Consider the following 17,275-nt stretch of genomic DNA (forward strand, 5'->3'; position numbering starts at 1 on the left):
CAGGGCACACCTCCCAGGCTGGGGCGGAGAGGCAACAGCTCTTCAGTCTTCTGCCAGTGGTGTCTGGGCAGCTGGTATCCCCTCCTACCATGCTGTGTGTTTGCCCAACTTCAAAGCCAGGGCAGCCATCAAAGCAAGGAAGGAAACAGACAGGATTAACTCCCCCCCCTTTCCCAACCCATCCCCTCTTTCCATCAGAAAACTTCTCTTACCAAAATGTTAACTAGCAGTGCACACTGTATTAGTATCTGCCTGCGGACAGCAGTAACCAGGAAGGAGTTTTCACTCTGGTGCCGAGTTCTGATGTCCCCAGGAAAATAGGAGGCAAGGGATATTAGCCTGTACTTTGGTGGTGACTCCCATAGCCAGACCTACAGGAGGGCAGGAGTGTTGAGTTTAAGTTTTATTTTGTTTTTTAAAATCAAGCTCTAAGAGTCTATAACAGATAAGTCTTCTGAGAACCTCTTGGGCCTGAAACAGTGAAAGACAGCCAAACATGTATGCGGAAAGGTAGTTTGTCATGCTTCACATCAGCCTGGGCTATCCTGGCCCATCCCCAAGACAAAGGTGTTAAGAAAATAGAGCTTATGTAAAGAATGGCTTAAAGAATGGGCTTAAAGAATGGGCTTAAGGGGCTGGGGATTTAGCTCAGTGGTAGAGCGCTTACCTAGGAAGCGCAAGGCCCTGGGTTCGGTCCCCAGCTCCGAAAAAAAGAACCAAAAAAAAAAAAAAAAAAAAAAAAAAAAGAATGGGCTTAAAAGGCAAAGGCTTTTTTTTTTTGCAAGTTACTGCACTTTCCGAGTCCCAAATTCCTAACAGTTACGGCAAGAATTAAATGCAACATCTTATACGGAGAAGTTGGCTCATGGAGGATGATCAATACACATTAATGTCCGTGGTTTGCTACTTCCTGTCCTGAGCGGCTCCAGTCATGTCTTCATTTGTGGACTTATCGTCCCAGGGTTCAAAACCAGCATCTTTCAATCTCTTCTCTACCTCCAGAGCCTCTTTTCCTCTATGCGTATGGTAAATCTCTCTACCTCCTACTCAGGGAGATAATTGTAATGACGTGTAAGGCTCGCCTGGGTGATCTCCACAGGAAAAGATCCTTACTTTAATTACCTCTGCCCGAACTTCTTTTTCATATAAAGCGACATTCACGGGTTCTAGAAGTTGCATCCTGGATACTTGTGCTTGTGTGTGTGCAGGTGTGTACGTGTGTGCGTGTGTGTGTGTGTGTGTGTGTGTGCGTGTGCGCGCGCACGCGTGTGCATGTCTGTTTGTCTGTCTTTTTTGGGCAATTCAGACTATGAGACTGATTATATGTGTCCTTCAGAGAGAAAAGGATAGCAGGACACCTTTCCCCATGAATACAAATCGTATGCAAACGTTAACACTGAGTTTTTAGATCCCTTTTTTTCCCCCCAATTTGACAACTCAGAATTTCAAGGCAGCAACATAAATAGCATATTTTTTGGATATAGCAATGCAGTTATTTTTTTTTGAAATTTGGTTATATTTGTAGCGAATTGGTTTGTATAAGAGCTTCTGATTTTATTACTTTAAGGGATTTAAGCTGGCTGGACATAATTATGTCTTCAATATAAGATATCATTGAACAGATTTTAATATATTTGCATAGCTTCACCACCACCACATGCCACATACCATCCACGTTTCCTAGGCAAGCTTCAACTGTTATTTAACTTTTTTTTCACAGATCTTGTCTTTAACCAGATTATATATTTTTTGAGATAAGAGATCATGTCTTGTATAGCTTTTATCTTTCTCTGGGCCTACTGTAGTATATTGGTCAATAAATATTTGCTTGACTGATTAATTTTAAAATGCCCAAGAAAGCAATTCAGAAGGAAGATGAGTCAGGCTGTTCACCATTTGAGCTTCACAGAGAGAGATATTAGGAGAAGTATCTGAAACCTTGGGGGAAATATTGATGCCTTTCTCTCTTATGCCACACTTCTCAGATCTGATTAAAATGTACGTTACCTTTGTCAAAATGCATTTCAGACCGGCCACGGAAAATAGTAGGAAAATAATAATATAGTATTTGAATACAGATCCAATCTATCTTATTTCCTTTATCCACTGAAGTAGTCGGACAATTTGGATCCCCTCAGCAAAAATTCAAATAATATCCCTTTAACCTTGTTCGGGATCAAAATCAGCCAATTTCAATTTTTATTTTTTGCTAGAAATGAAAAGACCTTTTATATGATATGCCTATAGTAGAGAAACAAAAAGAAAATGCTCCTGAAATTAAAATATTACGAATTTAAGGCAAGCAAGCCCTTTACCCGGCACAGTTTTCTTTATTCGTTTCTGCTCGTTCTTTTTGTTTTTAATGCCCTAAGTAAACAAGTTTAATAATCAACAAAATGAGCAACAAACTTCGGGGAAAATGATAATTCCTTCAGGAGCGGAGAGTTTAACTGAAAGGCAGTGTTTTTAAATAATACATTGTTACAAAGGATTAGAGACTTAAGAAGACCGCCTAAGAAAAACCAGGAAGCGGGAGTCTGTGCTGGTGAGTGTGCCAGAGGGAGTGGGCCGTTGTAACAGTCTTGCTCGGGTGGTTGTGTGTGTGTGTGTGTGTTTGTGTGTGTGTGAGGGATTTGTGCATATGAGTGTCGGTGACCAGAGCTCTTGAGCTGGAGTTTCATGTAGTTGTGAACTGCCCACCGTGATTGTTGCAACTGAGCTCAGGTCCTCTGACAGAGCTGTGTGTTCCCACTAAGCCATCTCCCCAGCTCTACTTTTCAAGGCAGTGTTAGAGCATAAGGACGCCATTACCCTTGAGTTTGTGCCTTTCCAGGAAGTGTGTGTCTTATATGTCCATGTGAGTGTTGATTTGCAACATCTTTCCTAAGAGTGAGGGAATCTTCTGAAAATGACGAGATTATGGATTAACCATGGTAACCTGGTTTGGCCGGCTAGTTTTGTTTGGGTGAATTTTGGCTTGCCTCTGAGAAACAGAAACTGGTGCCTAGGCCCCTGTAATCGGGTCAAGCTGATGTATCCAGGATGTTGCACGTTAGCTGTAAAAACCTCCTGCCCTCTGAAGAGTGTATCTCTTTTTTTCCCCAATTATTCAAAATAAGTGAGGACCTGGAAAACCAGAGGAGCACCAAGCATAACAGAGGGGAGCACCACTCCCCTGCTTCTGGACCAAGAATCTCAGAGAATCCCCTCTGGATCGGTAACCTCAGAGTCGTTGTGGTGAGGGGGAAAGCCCATCTGTACAACTCGGCAAATTAACCTCGAACATTTGAAGATAAAAAAAGGCTGAGTTCCTTGGAAGTGGCTTTAGAAGTCACAGTCCATGGTGATCCAAGGAATTGACTGATAAATGACTGGTCTGGTTTTTTTTTCCCCCCAAATACCTTTTCCTTGCTGGCTTTGAAAGATGGTGGGTCTCTGTAAAGCACTGCCAGTTGGGAAAATAATCAGATAATGAAGCAATGAAGCCATTAAGGTGACGCATCTTTAAGTAAGTCCCCAGTAGGATTTCTCCTACTGCATTCGATGGAGGAAAGGAAAAAGAAGGATGGGAGCAAGGTGGCTTTTATATTTTTCCCCTTTCCATCTTCATGACAAAACACATTGAAAAATGGCCTCTGGGTGAGCCGCAGTGCAAACCCAGAGGGTGGGGGAGATAATTTTGTAAATTGTAAATCGGAAATTCTACTTGTGGCAGATGCCAAACACATGTAATGTAGCAGCCTGACGTTTTTTACCCTGAATATACGTGTGATGGATGCCTGGTAAGCTTGAGATGGGGGGACAGAGTCATTTAAACATCTAGTGTAATGTTTCTTTTAAAGCCACATTGTAGCCTCTTTGGAAGCTCATTTAGGACAGGGACAGTGGCCGTTGTCATTGACTGGTGATGGAGACTTGGACAAATGGCCTGAGAATCCCTCTTGACTTGTTTCAGAAATCAAACAAATATGGGAAAAGAGATGAATCACTGGCATCTCCTGTTAAAAGGATGGCACTTCGAGGCACCTCCTTAGAAGGCTAAGTTACAGCCACCTTGCCACCTTGGCATGGTTGTTTCCGACTTTGAACTGACATCCGGAGACTTTTCCCCACCTTCACATTAGCAAGCAAAACGCATCAGTCAGGTTGACCTTATGAAGGGAGAAGCCGGAGAGTTGACTCTGGTGGGAGGCTTTGAGTGGGTGACATGGAGTAGGAGGATCAATCCAAAGACCCATGGAGTACCTCTCCAGGAAGAACAGTTAGCTCTGAGGTCCCGATCCTCATCTCTCTCTCCTTCTAGTGCTGCGAGCGGAGACTGTGTACTTTCCCCACTGTCGATGCTATTTCCAGGCCAAAGCTGATGCAGACAAGAGGAACACTTCAGATGAAAGATAAATAACAATTACTAGAAATCATAAGGGCTCTTATTTTTTTTTTTTTTTTGTAATTGAAGTCACGAACTGTACTAATTGCCTCTGAAACTATATGCGATTTACTGCATTTTATTAACTACACTGTAGGAGAAGTTTGCCCCTTCTGTGTATTGGCATCTCCTAGATATATTGAGATTTTTGCATAAATGTGTTATTCATCGTGGACCAAGCCACATAAATAAAATATATAGAGAAATGTTATCACTGCAACGAAAAGTCTTAGAGAAATAGCTTAGCATGTGACAATGCTATCAGAGAGCATAAAGGACTGAAATTAAACCTTGCTTTTTCTTCAAAACACGATACTTCAAACAAACCGCATTCCAGTTCTTCACGGTCTGGGGACAGGTACGGGAGAATATTCAAAGTCCCGTGTGGGGCTCCCACTGGCTAAGAGGAAGGCATCCTTGGGGAGTAGAAATGACTTTTAAAGGAGAGCAGAGTTGGGGGATGACTATTTAATGCTGCAAACATGTAAGATGATTACTCCATCTCCAAAACCCTTTTGACAAACCTCTGCGTTTTCAAAGAGTTAACAGGGGATTTACTAAGACTCTAACGTAGGCACGAGTCGCACTGGGAAAATTATACACAGACTTTTGGAAACGTAGCTTTTGCTGTGTGTTGTAAACCAGACAGAGGTTTGGTTACTTTTAAGTATTTAGGTGTGTGTTTACTTATTATTTATGTGTGTGCACGATGTGCCTTTCGGCACATTAGCCGCAAAGACTCAGGACACCAGGCTTTCACTTTACACAGTCACTTCACCAGACAGAATCTCAAGAAGCCACAAATGTGGGCACTTTGGTGCAAAAAATCCACATCTCCGACCCCTTAGGCAGGGAGCACGAGAAGGAAAAAACAGGAGTGGAATATCCGACTGAAAATGTAGTTGGGAAAGGTGAGTACCATTTGATACTTAAGGACAAATAAATGCAGGGCCACCCCCCAAGAGGCCACCCAAGGCAGCAAAAGTATAGGCTCTCTAGAACATTCTACGAACTTTTCCTGTTTGAGGCTTCAAGATGGATCACTAAGAGAATTTCTGTGGGGCTGGAGAGATGGCTCAGAGGTTAAGAGCACTGACTGCTCTTCCAGAGGTCCTGAGTTCAATTCCCAGCAACCACATGGTGGCTCACAGCCATCTGTGGTGGGATCTGATGCCCTCTGCTGGTGTGTCTGAAGACAGCTACAGTGTACTCATATATAATGAATAAATAAATCTTTTAAAAAAAGACAGAATTTCTGTTCAGGCTGTGTCCTGCGTACAACCCATCTTACAAAGAAGTTGCGTTGCCATCGCCATCTCTGAGCAGTACCATCTCATATTCATAGTGTGGCCGGTTTATATTGCGGCTTTATGAAAATCTATAGATATAATGGATCTTGCTGAAATCTCATTGCCTGGGAAGTTACGCCGTATGGAATTATCACAGTGCTTCATCAGACAATTACAATATTGTATCAGGAAAATGTGACTTCTAAAGTACGAGAGGAAACTTTCGCAGGACCACAACTATTTTTTTTTCAAGTTTGGAAATAAAAACTAAGGTCTATATGTTATAATTAGCTGAGTTACCTCAGCTCCAACAATCCCTCTAATCCACCCAAGGCTGTCTGTCAGGGCCAATGAGATTGAATGTCAGATTGGAAACTCTAAAGCTCTTTCTCTGTATTAGAAAAGCTCCAGCAAGTCATGTCTTCCTGCTCTGCCGGCAAACAAGAGAATCCCTTGCTATGTCAAACTCTACTCAAACTGCTTATGTGAATGTTAGGTTAGCCACATGCTGGACATCACCCTAATGGTCTTTTCTCTAATGCCAACGTCCAATAACCTTTGACCTGGTTGTAGTGAGTAGCATGGCTAGTCTCTCTCTTTCTTTGCCTTCACCGCTTTTCACTCTTTTCTTAACCCATGTCCTTCAGTCTCAGGGTCTATCTAATTCATGTCTGTCAATAGTAGTTCTTTTGACTTATTTTTTAAACAATCCTCTGTCTTAGGGTTTCTATTGCTGTGAAACACATGACCAAAAAAGCAAGCTGGGAAGGAAAGGATTTATTTAGCTAACACTTCCAGACCATAGTCTATCACTGAAGGAAGGAACACAAAAAGGACAGGAGGGTGATGCAGAGCCATGGAAAAACGCTGCATACTGGTTTGCTCCCATGGCTTGTTCAGCCTGCCTTTTTTTTTCCCCCGGAGCTGGGGACCGAACCCAGGGCCTTGCGCTTCCTAGGCAAGCGCTCTACCACTGAGCTAAATCCCCAGCCCCTGCTTTTTTTTATTGAACCCAAAGATGGCACCATCCACAATGGGCTGGCCCCCTCCTCCATCAATCATTATATTACATCATCCCCTTACTACCGGGGAGGCATTGTCCTTTCAGATAATTTTAGTGTCAAGTTGATGTAAGAGTAGCCAGCACATCATCCAATATACCTTATCCACACTAATTCCCCATCCCATTACCCTCTAGTTCTGTGGGTTCAGTCTCTACCCATGAGTCCACTACAATGGCTGGTCTGAGTTCTAGACCATCATTTCCACTGTTCTATTGCTTGGCTGAATATTTTCTATTTCAAAGCCATCATGTCCAAAAATAAAACTATCATCTTCTCCCCAGTGTCCATCACCCAAACAGTGAAACTTTAAAACAAACCTGGGTTTCCTGAGTTCCTATCTTCAGGAACTGTCATCAGTACTTACCACAGCTCAACTCTCAAAGGCATTCATTCCACCAGTGTAATCTTTCTCAAATATAAATCTGGCAGTTCAGTTTAACTAGTTGAGTGAATTTCCATTACTTAAATTTTAAAAAACATCTTAGCTTATCAACTATGATATTGCTTGGCACATGACTGTGTATGTGTGTGTATGCGTGTGTCCAGTTTCTTTTCCTGATGCTTGTTTTCTGTTAAGCTATATTCTAACCATTCTATTTGTGTGAGAGTGCAGATGCCCAGGGATAGCTATTCTGTTTGTAATTTTCTAAATATATATCGTATTCTCTAAGGCTTTTGAAACTTATAAAGGACACTTGTCTCTAATCATCGCTTCCTTACCCCAACATATTTCAATTTTAGTCCATTGTGTGGGGTCATAACGTTTAAGATTCATTCAGCAAAAGAGGCTTCTCTTACTAGGATGTTTTGTTGATAGGCAGGCATTCTGAATATGTAAAGGTCTTTCTTTTGTGTCTTGGTGTAGCTGTGTCCAAATCATAAAATAAGTATATGTTAATAGCTGTGTATCTTGGGCTGGGGAGATGGCTCAGCAGTTAAGAGCACTGACTGCTCTTCCAGAGGTCCTGAGTTCAATTCCCAGCAACCACATGGTGGCTCACAACCATCTGAAATGGGATCTGGTGCCCTCTTCTGGTGTGCCTGAAGACAGCAACAGTGTGCTCATATACACTAAATAAATAAATCTTAAAAAAAATAGTTGTGTATCTGCTTTCCCTACTGAGCTGTGAGTTACCGGACACTAGATAGATCTTTTCATTAACATATTTCCAAGGTGTAACTGACTGTTTCACAGAGACACTCCGAATGTTCCTCCTTTGTTGGGTGTGTATTTGGATCTGACATTGATACCTGGGTGTATGCCCACAATGTTGAGTGGAACGAACTATGACTTGAAAGGCAGCAGTAAATTTTCCTTCTGTGGGATTAGAGATTGCTCCTTGACCCATTCATGGGTAGTTTCCTGAAACCTACTTCTTTACTAGCTTTCTTCTTGCCAGTTTGTACTCAACTCTTGATATTCGAGAGATTATTGTCAACTCTGATTCTAGAAGAATAAACTTTTGAGTAAAGCATTAACTTACTCATTTAGGAATATGGATTTAACTGGCTTTGGGTTTCATAAAGATTCATAGACTCATCCTCACAAAAACAAGCTGTTTAGTGCTTAGTCTTAATCTAAGACTGCAGAAGCCCTGGGGCCAAGGGTGTACCTCATCCAATTTGCTGCCAACTTACATTTATCTGTCAAATACTTTACTCTAAGAAGCTGGCATTAAGGATACTTTGATGTACCTTTAATAAGGCACCAGATTGTTCTAGCAGACCTGCATTGCTAAGACAAAATACTAGAGGCTATAACAAAATACTAGAGGCTAGATGGCTTAGACCAGGACTTCTAAAATGTTTTCTCCTTGCAATTCTTATTTGCCCAGGAAATTTCTATGCAACCCCTGGTATAAAAATATACAAAACATGTAAATGAATGAAATGCTTATCGATGAAAAGCATAAATAAAAATTTTAGAGATAATCCTTTGGTGCTCATAGAGTGTTACCATCTGTTAAAGATGGATGCTAACTTGCATGAGGTGGGCTGTACTTCTTCACCTCTACATGAAACTTGAACCTTAGCTGGGCATTTGATACTGGAAGACGCAGAATTCAGTACTTTCCTGAGTTGACTGATAGTGCCACCCAATAGTTGTCAAAACCGGGAATGCTGGTTTGCAAAGATGTGTCGCATAAAATGGCAGAAACCGGTGTAGGGCTACTTTGTAAAATATTAGAAATTCTGTCCCAAACCCAAATTATCTGAATGACTTTAAAATAAAATTTTAAGTCATCAATTCATCTAGTAATTTCTTAAAGACAAACACCGTGACCCAGAACAATCCAAAGATGCACTAATTTGAGACCTGCTGAGGAATGACTGTAGGAAAATAGAAAGCGTCTTTGTTTCTCATACTTAAACCATCGTGCTTCTCTAAGGGCAAAAAAGCAATGCACTGCAAGTCGTGGCCTATGGTGGTTTTGAACTTGAGCTCAGGTGTTCCTGGCAGGGTTTGCTGACATTGCATGGTGTGCGTGTGTGTTGTGTGTTATGAGCCAAGGTTACCGTGACATCACACAGAGCAACAACAGTAGGGGCTGTCAGAAACATCTCAAATTCATCACTTTTGGATTTTGAGTTGCTTTTTGGTTGTTGCATGTTAAGAAAACTCACTGTGGTCAGTTTTTAAAATGACCTCTCCATGACTCCATAGGGGGTCATGAACCCTAATTTAAGACGCTAGAGCTTGAAACAACACAAAATTATTTTCCTCCCATTCTTAAAATCTAGATCAATTCTCAATCTTCCTAGTGCTACAACCCTGGAATACAGTTCCTCATGCTGTAGTGACCACCAACCATAAAATTTCTTCTATTGCTACTTCATAACTGTAATTTTGTTACTGTTATGAGTTGTAATGTAGATATCTGTGTTTTCCAATGGTCTTAGGTGACCCCTATGAGAGGGTCATTTGACTACCTCCCCTCCTGCAAGGGGGTCACAACCACTGGTCCAGAGGTTTAAAGTCTCAATCACTAGTGAGCACCCTTTTCTTGGTTTGCCAAGTCAACCTGTCACTGTGAGGTCACCGTGAGTGTGTCACATTCCCTTTGTGTATGCCCCTAGAACTAACTCTGTTGTCTCTTTCTTTTCAGAAGGATTTAACAGCATCATGGAGGCCTCAACCTTATGATCTGAACTAAACTTAATTATCTCTCAAAGGGCCCACCGCCAAATAGTATTGTGCTGGGGCTTTGAGTTTCATTGTATGGTGTGTGTGTGTATGTCTGTCTGTCTGTGTGTGCGCACGCATGTGTGCATTCGTGTGTGTGTGTGTGTGTGTGTGTGTGTGTGTGTGTGTGAGAGAGAGAGTTCGAGTTAGGGATCAGTCTCTAACATGAATTAAAAAACACTTTTCTATGAATATTTAAACAATCCAGTAGCCGGGCAAATGCTGACTCCAACTACCGTTTTCTTTTTCTTAATAATTTGTCTGAGTTGCTCTTATACATGGGTATTAAAATAATTAGCATTTTAAGAGGCAAGATGTTACTAGTTGCCATTAATTATCTCTGATATATTTCCACAAACACGAGTCTCCTTTAATGCTTGTTTTTTATATATGTTTACCCACATTTCTCGACTGTTTTGGTGATGGTGACCAATTTTCTTTCTCTTTCTTCTTTCTCTCTGGTTTCTCATTGAGGGAGGGGGAGGGAAGGAGGGAGAGAGAGAGGGAAAGAGACAAAGAGAGAGAGAGAGAGAGAGAGAGAGAGAGAGAGAGAGAGAGAGAGCGCGCTTTGGTGCAATTTGGCAATTTCTTTCTAACACAAGTTGGGCCCAGATTGTAATTCTGATAAGTATTTCGGTTCTTTCTTGAAAAAAATTAAATTCACAAAACAATTGATTATCAGTTATAAATGGCAAAAACACCATCTGGTTTTTAAAATTGGTTCAATCCATGTAGCACGGGAAAAAATGCTGGAAGTTGTTCCTGGCGACAAGTTCTAGTCCGTGGAGCAGGAAAATGAAGCGCTTTACTACGAGAAAGCCGGGACAGTCAAAACTTGTACTTAGCGGCTGTGGGAATTTGATGCTTTCCTAGCTTGTTCCATATGTTAAAATGCTTGGCGACATCTTAGGTGTGAAAGAGCTGGGGGGAGGGGGTGGAAGGGGAGTGTGGCTAGGGGACAGAGGAACAACAGCTTGCTTTGCCTCACCTCTGGTTCCCAGAAAGATCCTGGTGTGGAAGGACTATCAGTCCTCAGTTTCCATACCTGGTAAAAGTGGATGTGCCAACTTCCTCAAATTCTGCATGGCAGGTGGCATTTCTGAGGAAATCTTTAAAGGCGTTTGCATTCTTCCAGTGAGGTAAGCCACGCAGCATTGGCATTTCCTATAGAAATGTCCCATGTTGTTCTTTGCCAACTGGAAATTTGAGTAGGTGTTCATTTGATGTGCCAAGAGAATGAAGGGAGATGAAAACACTCCACATCTTCCAATGTCCCCATACTGCGTTCTGAGAGTGGGAGGACTCGGGCCTGGCTAGATTCTCTTGGAGCCTCAGCCTCATGAGGAATGCTTTTCCTTAGGAGTCTGCTCCAATCCTGTTATTTTCAAAAAACGTTTCTGGGTGGCTGGCATATTTTCACCTTATGTTAAAAATACAGCTCTCCTTTGCTTATTATCCATGCATTACGATGTGAAATTTATTCCCTCACTTAACACATATTTATTGAGGCACAGTGCAGCAGAGTGGTTAGTTTCAAGGGCTCTACCTCTCTGCCTGCAATTTAGAAATCATGATTTTTTTTTTTTTTAGAGGCTGGTGTTTAATTTGTCTAACCATGTTGTAAAAAAATGGGGAAAATAAATAGTATCTACTTAGAAGGTAGTTTCAGAGATTAAAGAAGATCATGCACAAGAATTTCTTGATAAGAACTCAAGGTCACAAGAGTAGCAGTCCTATGAAGAGTGGTGACTATTCTCTAGTGTCGGGGTCTGTGTTGTTGTGGCCGGCATACAGGATCTGACTTTGCAGTACATTCTGTTGTCAGAATGGACAGCCTCTGTGTTTTTCGTTCTGATTTTGGTAGAAATCTGCTTTGTAACAGGTCTGATCCAGGTAGTTTCACTTCTGGTTTTTGCCGACTGGGCAGTATCCTGGTGGTCACGTGGTGGTGTTGGTTTTCTGCCTCATATACTGTGATTTGCCTACTGGAGCTTTCTCTACTTCTGGAGGGCTGCCTGCAGTTCGTGCGTTTGGGGCCTGTAATTACAGAGCAGAAGATCCAGGGATGTGGAAGACAGGGCAGTTTCGAAAATTAGTTTATGCATAATGGATAATACGAGGCTGTTTTAATGTGTAACTCATTTGATGGGTTGGCCGATCTTAACTTCCTTTTTGATATTTGTTTCTTTTTTAAAATTTATTTGCAACATGAGGACAGAGGGCTTGGTACAGCTCTTCTAGACTATAGTTCAGATTCAGCAAATTACATGCAGTAATTTCTTGGTCATTTAGCCACATATAATTTGTCATGGTTTGTTTTAGCTGTTGTGATATTGATATTTATTATGCAAATTGTATTTCCTACATCTTATTGTTCTGCATTCTATGAATACTTAAATTATTATAAACCTTTACACTTAATACGGCTCGTCCTTCAATTTGATGCTTGAGCAACAGAGGGTCAGAGCGCACACGGTCTTCTAGAGGGAGAGAAAAATAAGTAATTAAAAGGCAGAAAAACAAGAGAGCCGGCTGCTTGGTTGAAAAGAAAGCAAAGATAATTTCGGGGAGGGACAAAGTGTGTTCAGAGATGCATGCAAGTCCCGTCAGCGGGAGAACATCTCCAAGACACAACTAAAGCGAGCACCTGTTGGTCTCTAGATGCCTTAGAAAGGACTGGAAGCATAGGAGAGGAGTGAATTGATTCGAGCCCTGGAGGAGGAACTCTCTCCCTATCATTGCCGCACTGCATTCACTTCCCCACACATCTGACCGGTAGATTTTTTTGTTTTTATTGCGTGTAATCTTAAATATATCATATTATTTATATGCTATAACCTATTAAACATGGGAAGGAGACTTCCAACAAGCTGGGAAGCTTGAGCATACCCACCTCGATTTACCTTTCCCCAGAATCTACAGCCAAACATCCACTTGAAAATCCCAGAACCAGACTCCACGGCTTCAGTCTCCCAACTATCCCCTAGTCTGCCGCTAGGTTGTTGAGCCGGCTCTCCTGCTCCGCCGGACGTGCAAAGCACGCATGCACTTCTCTCCGATTGTTTTGTCAATCCGGGCACCTGCATTCGCACTCTCCACTCCCCGCTTCCCAAAGATCTTACTCCTTCGTGCAAGGTGAGGGAAAGGAAATTTTGTAAGGTGACTTCCACAGGCCGAGACACACGCAGTGCCCGGGCCCAGGAGCCTCCCGGCGAGACTCGCAGAGCACGAGTCCGCCACGGCGAGTGGGGTAAAGGTTCCTGGTAAAGGTGCACGAAAGCTAAAGACCCGCCTCCTGAAGCCGCAACCCCCTCCCCAACCACCACGCGAGGCGCGGGGCAGTACAGGCTCTCCTCCTTCGGGGAAGCAAGGCTGAAATTTAACGTAAACATATTTGCATAGGCCCCTCCCCTCAGCCCCGCCCCTAGGTGGCGCGGGCGCGCGGCCGAACGCTAGCGCCAGGGGGCGGGGTGGGGGAGGGGGGCTAGTCCTCTGAGAGCTGGGTTGGGCTCGCGGTGCCACGATTGGTCGCTCCCGACTCCGCCTTCACCGCATCTCATTAGCATCTCATTAGCTGTCCGCTCGGGCTCGGGAGGCAGCCACCGCTGCCAGTCTGAGGCAGGTGCCCGACATGGCGAGTCCTGTGCTGCCGAGCGGATCCCAGTGTGCGGCGGCAGCGGCTGTGGCGGCGGCGGCGGCGCCTCCAGGGCTCCGGCTCCGGCTCCTGCTGTTGCTCCTCTCGGCCGCGGCACTGATCCCCACAGGTAGGTTGTGGGCACCCGCGGATTGGTCCCGAAAACCCTCCCGGGTACCCCTAGGAGCCGTAGCTATGGAAGGGGGGACGTTTCCATGACAACCTCCCCCCACTTCCTAAATCCAAAGCGGCGGGAGCGTGGCAAGGAAAGTCGGGGCTGCGATGGAAGGGGCCGAGGGGTCGGCGCCCCTTCTTTCCTGCCCGCCGGCTGCGGATGGGCGCCCTCAGGGATGGCTGCACCCACACCTCCTCTTCCTGGCGTAGCGCGGGGTGCTGAGTGTAGTGGGCTCGGGGCCGGGGGCTAGCTGGTGGGGGGAAGGGGAGCCCTCGGAGGTGCCCCGAACCTTCCGGACCCTCCGAAACTCGCTCTTGTCCCTGGAACTTACAGGTCCTCCTGTGTCCCCGGGCTTAGTTTTCTCCCCCTTCGTTCCAGCTCGGCCCCCCGATCGATTCTCCATTCCCCGCAGCTTTCTCCTTCGCGGGTCCCCAGGACATCCCCACCATCGTGTCCTCTCCCCGGCTTTGCCCGCGCTCTGCAGGTCCCCCGCCCGAGAGCTGCACGCCTCTCGTGTTTCCCTCCAGCCGAACGCTGCCCCTCGGCCCCCTCCGCTAGGCTGCGGGTCGGCTTGGCTGGAATCCAGGCAGGGAAAGTTCCCGGCTCGGGGGCGGCCGCTCGTCGCCGCCGCTGCAGGAGGGCTCCTGGAGCCCGCAGCCGGTCCGCGCCACCGAGGCCTCTGCCGCGAGTAGAGATCCGGGATTTCCCGGCTGCGCGTCCTTCGGGCAAGCGGCCCGCAGGTGGTGGCGGGGGCGTTCGCGGCCTCTGCGGCCCGGCGTGCGCCCTGCGGGCCTCGGGGCGCTCCCCGCGTGGCTGGCCGTCTTGAGAATCTGCCCGGGTGGCGGCGGCTCGGCGAGCGCCGCGCCTTCCCTGAAGACGCCGAGCGCTTGGCAGTAGCCCCGCGTGTGGCTGCCCCGGTGCCGGGCGCGTTGGCGCGGTCGCGAAAGAAGAGGGCAGTGTTTGCATTTGTTAACAAAAGGGAGCCGGAGCTCTTCCCCACCGGAGAGGCCGGCCGCGCTGCGCCCGCCTTCCCGCCACCTCGCCGCTCTTGCCGGCCGCACGGCGTTCCCGTGTTGCTGTACCGCCTGCCTCTGCCTCCTGGCGACCGGCGGGACCGAGCGGCACCGGGCGGTGGCGAGCGGGCGTCTGCGCGAGGGGATGCGCTAGGGCTCTCTCTGTGCCTGCAAAACCCCTCGCAGCTCCAAGCTGCAGGACCTGGGAGCAACAAGTGGTGGAGGATGCCGCGAGCTCATCCCCCACCTGCGGAGCCCCCAGCCCGGGAGGATGCAGCGCTGGGCCAGCCAGCCTGCGGTTCCGGGGGCGCCTTTCTGCTTGGGTTGTGTCTTTTGTTTACACGCTAGAGGACACATAGTTATGTAAACACCGCAGGAGACACGCTGTTGGAGAGGGAGATGCTTGAGAATGCTAGCTACGGATTTTAGGGGATGCCAGGTTGGTTGATTTGACCCCCCACCCCCCATTATAAAATAGGCTTATGGAGGAACTCGGCTTGAAGAACCAATTGAGGTTCTAGGGGTGGGATCCTGGCAGCACCTTCCATTCCAGCTTGAGAATTTTGTCTTCCATGCTACGTTCTGTCTCCGGATGTTTATGCGTTTTTCTTCTGTGAATTCTTAATTTATGAGTTACGAGATAATTAGGTTTAACCGAAGCCAGTGTGGTTACAACTTAATTTCTGGTGATGCCACTGACTGGAAGGGTTCGATGGAGTGTTCCCGAAAGAGATCCCTCGTGCTGCATTGTAAAAAGCGCCAGTGTCAGTTAAACGTGAGCGTGAGTAAAGGCTGGGTAACTGGCGCATTACAGAGGCAACAATAGACTTGTATTGGCTGCAGAACCAAGGGTGGGGGAGGGAAGCGCTGGCCCGGGATATTGCTTTTCGACTAAAAATGGGAGCCATGCAGTGCCACTAAACCAGCAGAGTACGATTAGATTATGCCTCCCTTGTCAAGCCTGCTCATTGAAGGCTCTGAGTAGTAACAACATTACTATATTTGTACTATCTCTCGATGAGAAGTTGCCTTCCCGGCGAGGGATGTGTGCTGACTTAGAAAGGAAGGGTCTGGAACTCAACCGTGCATGTCAAAGCTACAGGAAAATTCTGTTGCCAGTTACCATGGAAGCAGCTTCTTGCTCTTGTGTACATCCCTGTTTGTTCGCCGCTTATCAGATTGTGTTCAAATTAGAAAGTAATTGGGTTTGATTGTAGCGAGGGGATGAGATGACTTTCTTTAATGTTGTGAGTGCTCAGTGTGTGTGTGTGTGTGTGTGTGTGTGTGTGTGTGTGCGTGCGTGCATGTATGTTTGTTTGTATGTATGTATGTATGTATGTATGTATGTATGTATGTATGTATACAATTTGAGAGAGAGTCTTAGCAAAGCCTTCCATTCCATACCGAAGGGATCAATTTCAGGTAGACACCTTAGGACTTCTTTTCCTCAGATGTTAAGTTAAAGCTTTCTCAGGGGCCTCTGCTTCTCATTTCCTGGATTTAAAGAAACCTGTTGGTGCTACCTTCTAACTTCCTTACGTTGGTTTCATTCCCATCCTTGCTGAGAGAGCCAAGTCCCGGGCTTTTGTGTATTGGGTTCCTGGTTCTATTTGCCTCTGTAACTGAACCTATTCTCCCCGTCCCCCAACCCGCACCCCCATGCCAGAGAAAAATCTACTCCCATCTCTCCTGTGGTGTTTGGATGAAACAGACCTGTATGAAATGTATCCAAAATAGGATTGCCTGCACAATGTTAGTCCCTCCTGTCATGTTTAAGGTCCAGGCATGCTGCTGTTGGGATCCTGAAGGAACCTGTGGTAGACCAACCCGCTCTTACTCTTTTTAGGATTAGAGAAGATGGCTGATGGGTGGGGGATTTGTGAAGGTGGCAGTTAGCCTTGGCTTGCTGTAGCCGATCAGGGGGCTTGCATACAAGGAACAGGGACTTTGCAAAAGTGACGCCCTGCTATTGTTGCCTGCATCAAATTGAATAGTCCCAGGAGGGACTTGCACTTGCCTGCGATAGCTTCGATAAAATATCCCTCATTAATGCCACTTTATATTTACAGTGTGTCACTGGAGATGCACAAGGCTTCATTTAGTGACTTGTGTGACGAGACAAGCTTGCATTATTTGCCCGGGACATTTTGGAGGAACAAGAGACCCATTGAGCAATCTTTTGAAATGAACAAATAGGAAAAAGGGGGGAATAAAAGCGCAGGCAGCTCTCTGAACAAAGAGCTTTATTCACATGGATGTTGTACATGCTTTATCCCCGTTTCCCCAGTGGCTTTCCTGGTGAAGGGGTATCGGGCAGGGAAGATGATAACAGGCAGGCCACTCTGGCTTCCTCGCTTACTTCCTGACTTCCTATTCTTACCGGAGTTGGTCCCTTACTCACTACCTGCTTCTCTCTCTCTTTCCCCCCACTCCCTCCAAAACCCCAGAACATAACAGGCTCTCAGGTTTCAAAGGAGATTTTTGAAATCT

The 17,275-nt window shown here is 45.6% G+C and overlaps 1 protein-coding gene and 1 long non-coding RNA gene across 8 annotated transcripts in view; one reads left to right on the forward strand and one right to left on the reverse strand.

Moving 5' to 3' along the window:
• Positions 1-11,537: 11,537 nt before the first annotated feature.
• Positions 11,538-13,318, reverse strand: Cadm1l1 (cell adhesion molecule 1 like 1). Of its 2 annotated transcripts, none has more exons than XR_015627244.1 (2): positions 12,867-13,318; positions 11,538-12,443 (listed from the first exon to the last, which is right to left on the reverse strand). It is a non-coding gene; the product is annotated as a cell adhesion molecule 1 like 1 (long non-coding RNA). The 2 variants fall into 2 exon arrangements; XR_015627243.1 differs by having other exon boundaries at positions 12,857-13,318.
• Positions 13,319-13,573: 255 nt separating this feature from the next.
• Positions 13,574-17,275, forward strand: part of Cadm1 (cell adhesion molecule 1) — a 322,470-nt gene continuing 318,768 nt past the window's right edge. For all 6 annotated transcript variants that reach the window (NM_001012201.3, NM_001436522.1, NM_001436525.1 and 3 more), the window contains 1 exon segment: positions 13,574-13,727. In NM_001012201.3, coding sequence (NP_001012201.1) covers positions 13,595-13,727 — 133 coding nt within the window. In that variant the 5' untranslated portion in view covers positions 13,574-13,594.

Source organism: Rattus norvegicus, chromosome 8 (genome assembly GCF_021556685.1).
Source record: "Rattus norvegicus strain SHRSP/BbbUtx chromosome 8, alternate assembly SHRSP_T2T, whole genome shotgun sequence".
Lineage (NCBI taxonomy): Eukaryota > Metazoa > Chordata > Mammalia > Rodentia > Muridae > Rattus > Rattus norvegicus.